The 15686-nt window shown below is 43.3% G+C and overlaps 1 protein-coding gene across 2 annotated transcripts in view; it reads left to right on the top strand.

Moving 5' to 3' along the window:
• Positions 1–15686, top strand: part of zc3h3 (zinc finger CCCH-type containing 3) — a 73147-nt gene that overhangs the window by 722 nt on the left and 56739 nt on the right. For both annotated transcript variants that reach the window (XM_040004071.1, XM_040004070.1), the window contains exons 2-3: positions 1888–3256; positions 4062–4231. In XM_040004071.1, the coding sequence (XP_039860005.1) occupies positions 1888–3256; positions 4062–4231 (1539 nt within the window). The remainder of the gene's footprint in view (positions 1–1887; positions 3257–4061; positions 4232–15686) is intronic.

The following is a 15686-nucleotide window of genomic DNA, read 5'->3' as shown; positions in this document are numbered from 1 at the left end:
GTCAGTATGCTCTGACGCTGATTTGCATAGTGTTCCACTGTTATATTACAATTAACTGGGGAAGTAAACGGTCACCAGGACCTAAAATCTGAATGTTTCCAGTCATGTTTCCAGTCATCAGTCATATTTAGCTTAAACGAGTAAAAAGTGTTATGATATTTCCTTAAATCCTTAAATTACGTTTTGAAAAAAAAAAAAGCCCAAAAGATTTCTTCTCCCTTAAAATAATTATACTAATATCACCGGCTCTGGTACTGTAGAAATTTCTGACTGGTTTCGATTCATGATATTTTAGGTATAGCACTCAAAATATCATGTTCCTTGTTCCTTTTGTATGCTTTCTTTGTGTTATGGTTACTATCTGACCACCTCTGTATTTGTATTTTGAGTTGCACACTAAACAGAGTTAAAGATGATTAAGAGTGATAGATGGTCTCAGGACACAGTCAACCGCAGATAGACTGACAGACGTTGTTGTCAGTCCAGATTGGAGGGCATACATTTTAAGAGTTCAGTGTGTGGAAACCCTGCCAGCTTAACCTGGAAAAGTGAAGTGATGTCATTGACTAAAGAAGATATATATTTTTTCCCCAGTTATTTTCTCTTAAATTCGTTTCCTTTCGTTTTGTTTTTATTGACAAATTGGCTGTTTTTCATTTTTTGGAAATTTACAACTTTAACATTGTCAGTTTTATTTTTCAGAACATTAACTCGCCTCTCACCCATTATTATTTTTCTTCAGTGTCACTAATATGTGATTGTTCTAAACAATAATAAAGTGAGGAATTTTTTTTTTTAAAAGCATAAAAACAAATAAAAAATACTTTCTCCTTATCAGTGCCTGTGTCTCTCTAACCAGTCAGAGAGCTCCAGACTGCGTTCCTTACTTACATTGCTTTTTCACCAGAGACCAAAAGAGTTATGGAAATGCTAATTGAAGAGGCTAATCAAGTAGTTAATGTAATAGTTAATTAAGCAGCTAGTAAGAAATGGAAATTGAAATTGAGGAGCAGAGTCATTATTTAAATGTCAGAAAAAACACATTTGTATTCCTAATTTGCTTTTTTAATCCATTTACTTTATTTGAAAGTCATTTTTACATTTGTTTTGAATTCAAAAATGTTTTTAGTGAGATTTTTATTGAAAATTATTTTTTTCCGTTTAAAGCGTTCATCAATGGATTGATAATTAATTCAGAAATACTAATTTATAATTCCTCCTATTTTATTCTATTAAGTTAACAATATCATGAACTTTATTAATGTCTAATTACATAATAGATGTTCACGGGTTTTTTTTTAAGATTTGCTAATTCATGTTTGATTGTACAGTTAATTATTAAATCACAAAATGCTTTGTTTTGATGTCTGTGACACTTGTGGTGCTCCATAGCTGCTGCTGTGCTGGTGGATTATCAGTATCTGCTGTTATTGATCCAGTTGATTGGTATTGGCCTGATTAAGTATGTCAGTTGTGGATATTTAGCTTTTTTTCTTTTCTTTTTGATTTAGTTTGAAAAGAATGAGTAATACAATACATTAGGTTAAATAAAGTGCACCTGGGTTCCAGCAGGTTCTTACAAAGTTGGCAAACATTTAACAATGAAATCAAGAATATGGAGGTCATAAAATGTGTTTTATTATATAGAGATTTTCTTTAGGTGTTACATTTTCAGATGTTGGCCACTGTAGGCTAAGCAGCCTGATGGAAGCCCTATACAGTAAATGGTGAAAACTACAAATCAAATTCAAATTAAATTCTTAAAAACATAACTTAGAATTGAGAAATGGGGCATAAATTGTGTTGTAGAGCTAATTTTAACGATTATTTGTTTGCATATTTTTGTTGGACTTTTTTAAATACTTTTGCCTGTTTTCAAATTTCCAGATCTCATCAACAAACATAAAAGTACCCATGGCGATACACCATTTACAGGAACTGAGCAGAGCCACACACAATCTTCAGTGCCAGCCAGGGGCCAAGGTCAAAGTGCATCTATGATCTACCCTCCCAGCTCCAGAGGAAGACTCTATGCTCCTCAGAACTGTGGAAGTTGGAGGAAAACGTACTCTCTGAGAAACAAGAACCCTGAGTCCTCTGCTGGACATCCCTCAGCTTCTGCCTCCTCCACTGTCCATCACTCTCATAGCATGTCACTGCCCAGCCTCAGCACGGGAAGCAGGACTGCCACTTTATCATCAGGGACATCTCAGCTGAAGAAAAAAGAACATATAAGCAGCATAACAGAGAGTAGAGTTGTAGCAACAGAGAGAAAAAACAGTGATGCTCTTGGAAAAATGGGGTCAGCAGCAGAGTTTACGCAGAGGGTTGACAGCAGGAACACGGGCCTGCAGGGAAAGAAAATTGGTGTTTCTTTTGAAGTGGCCTCTTCAGCCACAGCCAGTACCTCAGCCATTCAGCAGAGCAGCTCCCAAGTAAAGATTGGACCTTCCCTGAAAAGCAGAACCAGTATAGACACTCAACAGATTGTTGCTAATACATCTCAGGTAACTCTCACAGCTGGTCTCTCTACTGCATTACAACAAGCTTCCTCTAACTCATCTTTACAAAGCAGCAAAGCCCAGGTCAATACTTCATATTCAAATAAATCAAAGTTCACTTGGGTAAAGGGTCAGAGTGCTGCAGGAGCAGAGCTCAAACCACTGAGCTCTGTTTCAACACCGTCAGCAGTTGTTGCCCCAACATCTGTCTTGAAATCTGGAGTTGCCATTGAAAGCCCCCCTTCATTTGTAGTTTCTAAGAGAACCGCTGCTAAGAAGTTACCTCGAAAGCTTAGCCAGCCCACTGTAGCTGCCAAGACCTCAAAGTACCGCTGGGTGTCCTCTGCAGGAGCCCAAGCTAAGACATCTCGTAAGCCTCCATCTCCCAAACCCTTGACTCTCACACAGAGAAGTCTGGACAAAGGAGAGGCCACAAGGAAACTTAAACCAGGCTCTTCTCCTTCTGTAAAATTGAAAAAAGGTATTGCAGTGTCCTCTGCTGGCACCTCACAGAGTAGCCGCTATCGCTGGAAAGCAGGGGGCCAGAGTACATCTGTGGCAGGGACAGCAGGAGCAACAGCAAACCGCCGTAGATCTGCTTTCCACTGGACAGCTGAGAAAAGTAACAAAGGATTGAAAGGAGGGATTTCTGTGCCCCTAAGTTTACCTCAGCGCACCTCCATGTTGTCATCCTCCTCGCCTGGAGGGTTCAAGCTCCGCAGCAGGATGAAGATTATTAGAAGGTCTACTATCAGGTGAATAATGCACATGACATGATGGCTCTTGTTAAGGCTTTTTACTGCCCTACCCTCTAATATATACTGCATCCTTGTCAGTAGGGATCAGCCAAGTATTCAGTGTGTCCTTGCTCATGTTTGTAGGATGTTTACACCGATAAGGTGAAAATGATTTACCTAATACTAACCTCTGGTTTCTGTTTGAGAAGGAGGGTTTAGTGAAAGCTCTGGATTTGTTAAGTCCAACATGAGATTTCTGTTCTAGAGCATTAATTTAAACTCTGGTTCAGTTATTGGGGTAACTGACATTCATCTTATTATGAATCAGATTCATGGTTACTAGGATATCTTTAGGATAGCTTCACTTACCTTAACACCGGCTAATCCTACTTGGTAGTCACTTGAAGGTGGGTATCAGATGCAGATGCAGAAAGACCTCACATTATGCCTCGAGGGTTGCAGGGCATAAAACTCTTATTGATTGTGTGCTGTTAGAAATGACCGTGGTGATGTGCCCCAATAAGAGGTGGTTCTGTGATAAACTTTGTGTTACTGTAGTAATCACTGTTTAAATATATGAATCTAGACCTGCATGGTATATTCCACTGATGTTTTTCTTGTTCCCAGTAAATGGGCACATGCATGTCTCAGAGTGAACATACTCGGAGTTGATATAAGGAACTTTGAACAGCTTTTTTTGGAACTAAACACTCAATTTCCCATCTCAGAGTTCATTAACTCAGAGTTTAGGATTTCTTATGTTTAATAGTTTTTTACTCCTTCTGACTGTGCTGTGTGTCTGCCTGCTGTATTGTGACCACAGTGGCAGTGGATCAGAGAAGGTGAGCCCACCAGCTGTGAAGCACTCTCCCCAGGGCAGAATCTATACTTTGGCCAGGACTCCCACAGGAGTTAGGAGGACACCCACCAGGGAGCTTGTGTCGTTTGGTAGACACAAGTTGAGGCGGCTTTCCCCTGTCTCATCAAAGACAAGTAAGAAGCACACACTACAGACCAAAGTAGAAAGTTGTTATTTTGCTCTGCTGTAAAGTTTGCTATGACTAATTGCTGACGTGTCAACCATACATGGATGTTTACGCAGAAAATCCTATAGCTGTGGGCGATAAATCTTCTTTTAAACACGTGCGTGTCCTCGCCCATTATTTGGTTGAGAGCAGTAATATTCTACAGCCATTTGGTGGTGCTGTAACAACTCTAAGCCGCAAAGTCACCAGCTGCATATCAAGCAAGCATACCTGTTTTGCTTCCTGGAGTTATTCATTATGCTTATGTTTTGTGTGCACTTTGGCCATGGTTAGGCATATGCTTAGTTTTAGAAAAACATGGAAAAATAGGGAAAGATGTAATTTATATGAAGAGTACAAATAGAAATGCATTATGTACTGCTGTCTACCACACCTGCAAGAAAAACAAACATACACGACCTCGAACACAAAAATTTGAAAATGCTGATCTATATATCTGTGTAATCTTCTTGTGGGGTGTGTGAATGTGAGAGAGAGAGAGAGAAAGAGAGTGTGGAGTGTAAATGTGTATGTGTCTTTGCCACAAAATGTACTTGAAAATGAGGGTGGGAAGCCGCAATAATGTCTCCCAGGAGTCAGACGCAGGCAGAGATGGATCCTGGAGAACTGGGCTATTTGCCCCCTCGAGAGTACTGAAGACTTAAGGCCACACATCCCAGCTAGAGAAGGAAGCTGCCCCTAGATGGGGTGCCCATGGCCAAGAGGTGGGAGTCCCAGAGGACAAGAGGCAGTCGACCCTGCTAGAATTCTCACCCAGGACACGGCAGACCTCCCCTCAGATAGGGAAGAAGTCCAAGCCACCCCAGACCACCAAGAGAGTGGGTCCATACCAGAACATCCTGTCAAGCATCCTGGAACCAACTAGTACCCTCATCCCAGGAAGGGGGAGCTGATCCCCTCCCTCTATGACCATGTCCTACAAGACCAAGGATCAGCAAGCCCCAGACCCAGGCCCAGCCATCCACCCTTCCACCCATTAATGATACACAGAGATACAAAATCAACATATTGATCAACATAGAAGTGCCAAAAACTGCAGACATTCCCCAGACATCCATGCTTGAAGGCCAGCATGTGAGGCGAAATTAGCATGTTTACACCCTGCTGCTGCTGCAAAAAGAAAAAGATTTGTGGTCTCTACAGCTAATTTGCCCTTCTGTTAAACAGAGGGTGATTTAATTATTTATTTTTATTAAAACTCACCTCTTTGTGACTCTACAATGTAGTAGTGCCTGAGCCAGGAAGGGTGTCCGGTTCAAAAATCTGCTAAATCAAATATGCAGAGACACTTGGTGTAATGACCCCCTGTGAAGCAGGGAGGAGCATTTTGTTAAGGCTCTATGTTGATTGACTGATTAATCAGCCAGGGCTTGATAGCAGTAATAGCAGCGGTAATTTACAGAGGTGGAGGCAGGCAGCACCACTGATTGGCTGATTAATCAGTCAATCAAGGTAGGTGTCTGTGCCTCGCACCAGTGCACTTCATGACTTGGCTCATCACCTTGGCAATCCATGTTCCTGTCTAAACTTTGTCACTGCTGTCTCCGAAAACACAACATCATGGTGGTGGCTACTGTTAGGTTTTGTATTGTTGATTGTCATTTATGCTTAGAAATATTTAACCATATATGCTTAGAGGTGTATAATCAATTGTGTAGTGATAGGATGTGTGATCTTTAGCAGGCTGCAAAGGCTTGGTGTGTATTCCACACTGGAATGCACACCTACATCCTGGGAGCATGAGAAGAGGTCTTACCTTGTTTTATTGTTTTATGGCAGGATAAACGTGGCTGTATCTGTTTTAGGCTAAGTGCCTTTTGTTTAGATGAACTGTTGGACTTCCAGACCAGCAGGTTTAGGGAAGTCATTTATGGGGTCACACTCTGACACCCCCCCCCCCACACACACACACACAAACACAGTATTCTTTGTTCACATGTATACCTATGTAAGATGTTATATGTTAATGACCCTATGCATATTCATGGAACCACAATAAAAGGAGTGCTATAGGGAACCTGGCTGAGAGTCTGACAGAGGTCAAGTGGTGGGACGACACTTGGCTCCAGGCAGGTCTCCCTCATGCATGAGTAAACCAGAGAACTTTGGTGCCTTGTGTCTTGCTTTTTGCTGCGTAGCAAATTGTCCTTAACGTTCCAGCGAATAGGTTCAAGCTACAAACCTATCAGCTACATCTATAAATTGTATATAGTATGTCACAGTTATTGTTAATAGCCAGTCTTTCCATGGTTCATTTTGAGAACCTGTCAGTAGCTAACCACAGAGCAGGTGCTCCAGAGGTTCTAACAGTAAGAGGAAAACATCAGTTTATCATGTTTGCATCGTTGATATGTAGGATAATAGAAATAATGGGCAAAACCAAGCTTCTTTCTGCTTGCTGTTATAGTTTTTGTTCAGCATGCTTCTAATTGATCCAGTGTGAACACAATACATACTCTACCAGCCAGTGTCTGCTTTGTAATGTATGTAGAACTGGTACAAAGCTGCTAGTTAATTGAAGCCATGTCCAGCAGAGGGCAGCAGTTTCCATCCATGTCATCCTTGTAGGGGCTTTGTGTTGCAAGCTGTCACAGGGAGGTATACAGGCAGACTATAAGAGGAGGGGGGGTGGGTTAATTGATTGCCCAATTCAGCGGTGATGGCGAACAAGTGCCGATAGCGGGTAATTTGCAGAGGTGGAGGCAGGCAGCACCACTGCTATCAAGCCCTGGCACCACTCTCCTTCCAGTAGATAAAAAGGAGCTAATGCATAATTATCCTTTTGCAAATTGGATTGTTTTAACGAACTGTAGAATATAGGCCTAACCTGATGGAAAGCAATCATTGTTTTTACAGCCCCAACCCCGCTCTCCCTCCATTCCCCCCTTCCTGCTTCCACTTGCCCCTCGAACCCTCCGGTCATTTTGTGTGTACCCTACACGGCTCATGGCCATCTTCGTGTAATCTCCCATACTCAATGGAGTCAGAAGACATTAGAAAAACCATCACTATTAACATTAGGCTTTATTCGTCCCCATGGCTCTGCATCTTAAACTCTGTTCCTCTTTTTCTGATGCTTTAACACAACTTTATGCTCTTATTCCCACACCTCCTAAATCATTTTGTCTTTTCCTTATCTTCATCTTTGCCCTCAGTTTTTTATATGACGTGATACAACAACAGGAACACATGCATCTCTAATTAAAGATGGACATTAGAGACTGAGGAAAGGTGGAATGTGGATGAGTGTGGAAGAAGATGGAGTGAGGAATGCTGCTCTTAGCCGTCTGTGCTTCTGATAAGAGCTGCTAATAAAGCGCAAATTGAATTACTAATGATGGGAAGCACATTCCCTATAGATGAGCCTGTTTAAAACCGACCTCATGACCACTCACACATGCATGATAATATACTCACAAACAATGTTTCTTAATTTCCTGCTCGGTATGCTAGTTTCAGCTTCCTGTCCACGTTCAGGGGACCGTGTTTTCTGAGGTGCTTGGTTATCTGAGGTTTAATTTAAAGAGGGCATAAACCTAAGTAAGCAGTTAGTACTGTAATGAATTGAGAGGTGTGTGTGTGTGTGTGCTTGCATGCAGTCAGAGACAGCCATGTAGCCCAGATAATCTAATAAAGCAGATAAATGTCAGGAGCGGACAGAACACAGAGAGGAAGAGTGCTGAGGCGTGCGTCTTCAGGCCCCATGTGACAGGCTTCTGGAGCGCTTTAGGTCTCTATCTCACTCCAGTTTCTTCCCTCTCTCACCATCTCTCATCCAGTCTTGCTCAGTCGTTCCCCTCGTTTTGGCTGTCTTCACTGCTCTTTTAAAATACCTTGTGATTTTATTTTATTTTTTTAAATCCCAGCGCAGTGCAGCATTTTTGCAGACTACAGGCGTTTTAGGTCTGAACTGTCCAGTAAAGCCTTGAGTAAATGAAACTTTTGAACTTAAATTTTCTAAAAAATAAAACACCACTTATAGATCAACAATTTGGCATAGAAACTATTTTTGACATAATATTTATACTTGTACTTTTTCAAAACAAAAAACAAAATGACTGTTCCTCCCAGTACACACACAATTCACTTCAAGCAAACACATAAAGAAATCTTCATAAATACAAAATGTTCAATGGTAATTGTCCTTGTGGAAGGTTTGAACGGAGGTTTGCCTGATTGTGATCTAACTTTCTTTTTTTTGTTCCAAAACGGGGCCATTAACTTTTGGACAGGTTCATTAATGTTCATTTTAGTTGTTCATCCTGTTACAAACTAAGTAGAAACTGCTTCAGTTCTAATGAGAAAATAAGCAATATTCTACATCACTGTGAACGCTTCCCAAAATGTTGCAATCTGCCACATCCAGTGAAAAGGTGTGCGTTTAACCTCTGTGCATTTAGTGACACAAATGTTTTTGTTGTATGCAACAATTGGGTGCTTTTGTGTACAGAGCGGGTTTTGCTGCTTTCTTATTAAAACGCTCAACTATTTTCTTGAAGCATTCCCTACTCACTGTATTTATTGGACATGTTGGCCAAACAGAATGTGATTGGGTTAATGATTTCAGTGTGTCTTTGTGAGCTGGATGGATATACAGCCATGCTGTCCAGCCTCGATCTCATGGATGACTAAGCTGGATTTTTTTTTTTTTTTAATGATTCACGTTACAAGGTTCTTCTTAGCCTTCATGGTTTTCCTGCAGTTTGTGGTGCATTTTCAAGTGGTTGAACAAGTTAGTTGTTATTTCACGATACACACAGAATTCCACACTTCTCTTCACATATGATTTCTTCTTGGTTAGCGCCATTTGAGCTAAATCTTAAGTATTTCCAGACCCATGCTGTCAGATTGGTGACCTGTTTGTGTGTTGTAATTGGAATGTCTCTCTTACATGCCTCTTTTGCTCTCTCACACAACATGGAGGCCATTATCGCCGCAAAAGAATCCTCTTTTCACACCCCCTGCTCCTGCAGGGATCCAGTCACTGTGCCAACACTGATGCCATTTATTTTGTCCATAAATAACATGCACAGCTCTGCATTGAGACCCTGCTTTCTTGGACCGTTTCTACTTTATGCATACATCTCATTCCATTTACTTTATGTGGACACATGCAAACAGAAAGTATTAAAGTTCCTCAAAGAGATGCTCAGCCCTTGAAGAGTAGAGCACGACTGATCCATTCTATCCAGGTATAATCTTTTCATTGGCAGTGTGTTTGGGGAAATGTGGGTGGGAAATGCTTTCCAAGTAGTATTGCATGGTGGATAAAAAATCGGATGCTACATATCTGTATTCATAACTCATCAGTTAGTTAGCTAAAATACAGTCCGAGACCATGACAGAGCCTCCACCATGTTTTGCAGGTGGCCGTAGATGGTCACTGTTGTGCCTCTCCCCAGACCTGTTCTGTATGTCATACTGACAATGATTTGAACCAACAATATCAAATCTGGACTCCTTGCTCCATAAGACCTGTTGCCACTGAGCTTTAGCATAGTTCTTGCGTAATTTGGCACACCTCCGCCATTTCTCCCTGTTTCCCTTTCTTAAGATTAAGTTAAAGGGCTGTCTCTCTTCGTAAGGACATGACTTCCAGATACTGTTAATATGTTGTAGATAGTTCTTTAGGCCTCTGCTTGTTTGGGTTTCAGTTAATATGTCTTTGAAATTCACCTTGGTGGTGCAAAATTCCTATTTTATAGTTATTAAAATACGTTATCTTTGACATTTTCTGTTCCTTCTGTTTTTAGAATGGTCTTATGTGTATACACGATATTGGTTCTTCCGTCTGTGTGATATATTCCATCCATCCATCCATCCATCCATCTTCATCCGCTTTATCCGAGGCCGGGTCGCGGGGGCAGCAGCCTAAGCAAAGAGGCCCAGACCTCCCTCTCCCCAGCCACCTCCTCCAGCTTATCTGGGGGAACACCAAGGCCAGCCGAGAGATATAATCTCTCCAGCGTGTCCTGGGTCTGCCCCGGGGCCTCCTCCCGGTGGGACATGCCTGGAACACCTCACCCAGGAGGCGCCCAGGGGGCATCCTTGTCAGATGCCCGAACCACCTCAGCTGGCTCCTTTCGATGTGGAGCAGCAGCGGCTCTACTCTGAGCCCCTCCCGGATGGCCGAACTTCTCACCCTATCTCTAAGGGAGAGGCCAGCCACCCTTCGGAGGAAGCTCATTTCTACCGCTTGTATCCGCGATCTCGTTCTTTCGGTCACTACCCACAGCTCGTAGCCATAGGTGAGGGTAGGGACGTAGATCGACCGGTAAATTGAGAGCTTCGCTTTTACACTCAGCTCCCTCTTCACCACGACGGACCGGTGCAGCGTCTGCATTACTGCAGCTGCAGCCCCAATCCGTCTGTCGATCTCCGGCTCCCTTCTCCCATCACTCGCGAACAAGACCCCGAGATACTTGAACTCCTCCACTTGGGGCAGGAACTCATCCCCGACCCGGAGTGGGCACTCCACCCTTTTCCGGCTGAGAACCATGGCCTCAGATTTGGAGGTGCTGATCCTCATTCCCGCTGCTTCACACTCGGCTGCGAACCGTTCCAGTGCGAGCTGGAGGCCCTCACCTGATGAAGCCAACAGAACCACATCATCCGCAAAAATCAGAGATGCGATTCTGAGGCCACCAAAGCGAAAGCCCTCCGCCACTTGGCTGCGCCTAGAAATCCTGTCCATAAAAATTATGAACAGAACTGGAGACAAAGGGCAGCCCTGGCGGAGCCCATCACCCACCGGGAACGAGTCCGACTTATTGCCGGCAATGCGAACCAAGCTCTTACAACGGTTGTATAGGGATCGAATGGCCCGTAGCAATGGGCCAGACACCCCATACTCCCGCAACACCTCCCACAGGACACCCCGAGGGACACGGTCGAATGCCTTCTCCAAGTCCACAAAACACATGTAGACTGGTTGGGCAAACTCCCATGCACCCTCAAGCATCCTCGAGAGGATAAAGAGCTGGTCCAGTGTTCCGCGACCAGGATGAAAACCGCATTGTTCCTCCTGTATCCGAGGTTCGACTAGCGGACGAACTCTCCTTTCCAGCACCCTGGCATAGACTTTCCCAGGGAGGCTGAGGAGTGTGATCCCCCTGTAGTTGGAACACACCCTCCGGTCCCCCTTCTTAAAGATGGGGACCACCACCCCGGTCTGCCAGTCCACAGGTACGCAACATTGCAGAGGCGTGTCAACCAGGACAGCCCTACAACGTCCAGAGCCTTCAGGAACTCGGGGCGGACCTCATCAAGACCAGGGGCTCTGCCACCAAGGAGTTGTTTAACTGCCTCAGTGACCTCGCCCCCGGAAATTGGCGGGTCATTCCCCTCACCCCCAGACTCTGCTTCCTCCTCTGAAGACGTGTCAGTGGGATTAAGGAGGTCCTCGAAGTATTCCTTCCACCGCCTGACAATTTTCTCAGTCGACATCAGCAGCGCTCTGCCAGCACTATACACAGTGCAGGTAGACACCGCTTTCCCCTCCTGAGACGCCTGACGGTTTGCCAGAATCTCTTCGAGGCAGTCCGAAAGTCTTTTTCCATGGCCTCTCTGAACTCCTCCCACACCCGAGTTTTTGCTTCAGCCACTGCCCGAGCCACATTCCGCTTGGCCTGTCGATACCTGTCGGCTGCCTCCGGAGTCCCACAGGCTAACCAAGCCCGATAGGACTCCTTCTTCAGCCTGGTGGCTCCCTTCACCTCTGGTGTCCACCATTTGGTTCGGGGATTACCACCACAGCAGGCACCAACCACCTTGCGGCCGCAGCTCAATGCAGCAGCTTCGGCAATGGAGACGCTGAACATGGTCCATTCGGACTCAATGTCCCCAGTCTCCCTCGGAATGCTGTTGAAGCTCTGCCGGAGGTGTGAGTTGAAGATCTCGCGGACTGGGGCCTCTGCTAGACGTTCCCAGCACACCCTCACTACGCGTTTAGGTGCACCAGGTCTGTCCAGCGTCCTCCCCCGCCACCTGATCCAACTCGCCACCAGGTGGTGATCAGTTGACAGCTCAGCCCCTCTCTTTACCCGAGTGTCCAGAACATATGGTCGCAGGTCTGGTGATACGATTACAAAATCGATCATCGACCTACGGCCTAGAGCGTCCTGGTGCCACGTGCACTTATGGACACTCTTATGTTCGAACAGGGTGTTCGTTATGGCCACAGAAATCCAATAACAAAGCACCGCTCGGGTTCAGATCAGGGAGGCCGTTCCTCCCAATCACGCCCCTCCAGGTCTCGCTGTCATTACCCACGTGAGCATTGAAGTCTCCCAGCAGGACAACAGAGTCTCCAGGTGGAGCACCTTCCAGCACCCCCCCCCCCCAGGGACTCTAAGAAGGCGTGATATATTCCAACGAAGTTAAAACTAGCTAGTCTGCAAGGAAAACACCAGACTCAATTGGTCTGGTGTTTTTCTTGCTGTGCTACAAACAAGCTAGAAGGCCACCGTAACCAGGTAGAGATGTGGTTCATGGGCGAGTTGGGAGATTCAATACAGGGACTGCTTAGTTATTTATCATGTACTTAGCAAAGTAATTAACAAATAAAATATATGCAGAGAATAAATTTAATGATCACCAAGCCCTCCATCTTCTGTTGCTGAAGTACTCCACTTCTTTTGGATTAAAACTGCACAGTAATCACACAAATATAGAAACCTTTTTGGGTCCTGACACATGTACACGCTATCTGCCTGTCTTTTTTTTTTTTTTTTTTTTTTTTTTTTTTTTAAACCTTGTTTATTTTTGCTTGTTTATTTGCATCACTCTCTGGTTCACACGTGCTCCAGTTTCTCCCACTTTTCCTTCACACCATGGCCACTTGTCCTGCGGTCTTCTCACACTGACTCACTTTCCTGCATTTGCACACACAGCAGCAGCTTATAGAGGGCAAGAGATCACCGCTTGTTTGGAACTGAAAGCTGTGTGCTCACTGTCACTCCATATAACGTGTAAAGTAACATGTGTTTTGCACACTGATGTTTCTCTGAACTTTATTCTTTAAATGATTTTAATAGTTTGTGTGTGTTTATGTGTGTGCATTGTTGTGTAGGTCCCTCCAAACAGCTGCCTACATACCGTTCTCTAAATGCCATTTCCCTGTGCTCCCGTAGTATTATCAGTTGGTCCAAAGTATGAACATTAAACTAATGTGTACACACACACGTGCTCATTCTGCTCATTCCTCTTCACTTTCTCAGGCTCTCTGTGTCAAACAGGTGGACCTCTGTCCTCTTTCTGTCTGTGCTGAACTGTCTGTGGCCTTCTCTCTCTCTCTTAATGCCTGTCACCATTTGTCTCACTCACACACATTCTCTGTAAGACATGTGCGCCCACACACACAAACAAAACACATGTCCACAACTGTAATGTTGCCTTAATGATTTAGACACAGGCTCATGCAGTTGTTGCAGACAGAAAAGAAGAATAAACCAACAAGAATGTCAGTGTAACTTCCACTTTTTACGTCTGGCTAAACAGAAGTAGTGCCATGAGACCTCTTTGTGGACTTTTGTAATCTTCATACTTTTATTTATTTATATATATATATATATATATATATATATATATAAAGTAGTATAGCTATTCAATTGCATGAATGGTCCAGTTTGTCATGTAAGATTGCATCCTGCACATTACTGGCTTAGTATAGCTCTGTACCATGGTGCACTGTAACATTTGGCATTTTGATTAACCTCCCAGGGCCCAGAGAGCTGTACGTGCCAATGATCTGTCTGATCCCTGAACGTACGGTATGCCCACATGAGTAACTTCACCCTAACTTTGCTGTAAGGCCTCTCCTTCTCCCCTCTCTTGGACTCTCATCAAACTGTCAGCTGGCAATAATTAAAATTTTCACTCATTTGAGTTTAACATGCTTCTCTGGCCTTCTTGAGGACACTGACAGGGTTGAGAATACTTGGTCTTTGCTAAACCTGCTAAATGACAACAGATTCAAATTGCTTAAGGCGCACTCCAGATAATCCAATCATTGAATCAATATTCTGTTATTATTTATATTTTTTATAACAAGTTCTAAGATTATTTGTGTGGTGTTGTGAAGGGGTGTCTTATTTTTTTGTCGGGTGGGGTGGTGGGGGCGCAGTGGGTGTTGAAAAGTGTCATCAATGCTACCAAGTCCAGAAACTTTATCCTGAGATGATTGTGACTCCTTTCCAGTTAAGGAGGTAAATGTTTTCTTGGTATCCAGAGGAGTGGCCCATGTGCTGGGCTGTCTGAATAAATCACAAACCCAACAGGAGGCACACAGCGCACTGCTAATTATTTGAGAACACGTGGCAGGCTATATGGGTGTCGCTTATTGGTAAATGGGTTGGCTGGACCAATGGGTGTTGCCATATTTAGCTATGACAGTATAGACTTAAAATCCTGCCAATAGTAATGTGTAATAGTAATTGTGACAATGATAATAATATTGATGTAATTATAACAATGGTGGCAGTAACTAAATAGTCGATACATTAGCAGGAATATTTAAATGTAAGGACAGATTTTCAGGACAACTTTACCAGATGTGCAAAATAGAAACAGATTTTTGAAATTGTCCTGTGTATAGATTTGGATCCATGTACTTTTGGAAGGATTAAAATTAGACATTTGTCATTATATTTTCACAAATACATTTGACACTCAAATGAGAAAAATAAGGAGATAACATCTCGATGCTGTTAAGAAAATGTCACAAACTGATCTAGATATTCTTCTTGGATGGTTTAGAGGGAAATTTTCAGCACTGGTGAAAGTTCAGAAATTGGAACTGGCAGTATTTTTTTTCTTTATTATTTACCATTTAAAATTTTCAAGGGACTACTTGAGGGTTTCAGCCAGTATGCTACAAACCTAAGAGGCCTGATTGGCCCACATGGATGCATTTTGTTCAAATTAATGGCCTGGAAAACTGTTTTTATTTCCCAACCAGCAAACTGGCCAACCACAACTTTAAACCACCATCCAAATAATGTGTAGGTTCCCATCCTGCCAAAATAGTTTTGACCATCCTGACATGGACACGGGACCTCTGAGAGGATCTTTTAGTGTCTGCCACATGGATGTTGGGTAAAATGCTTTGGCTCCTGCTGGTTGCAGGTTAGAGGTTCTTTGGATCAGACTTGTTCCAGTGCATCCTTGAGCCCTTTCCAGGAGAACTTTACATTGAAAAGATCAATGTTATTTCCTCCACCATTCAGGGGTTTGTGTTCTGGCTGCTAATTGTTTCACAGCTATCATTACAAATCAGTATTTGGATGTACTTCTCACTTTAATACTTTAAAATATCTGAATTTGTCATGCCATTCTTGAAAACAAAAACAAAGAGTGAAACCAGAACTCCGGCAAGAAAAATCTGTTTATTATCAGAATACTGA

Source organism: Simochromis diagramma, unplaced genomic scaffold (assembly GCF_900408965.1).
Source record: "Simochromis diagramma unplaced genomic scaffold, fSimDia1.1 OVJJ01000477.1, whole genome shotgun sequence".
Lineage (NCBI taxonomy): Eukaryota > Metazoa > Chordata > Actinopteri > Cichliformes > Cichlidae > Simochromis > Simochromis diagramma.
The sequence above is the reverse complement of the archived record's forward strand: the minus strand, read 5'-3'. Positions and strand labels throughout refer to the sequence as shown.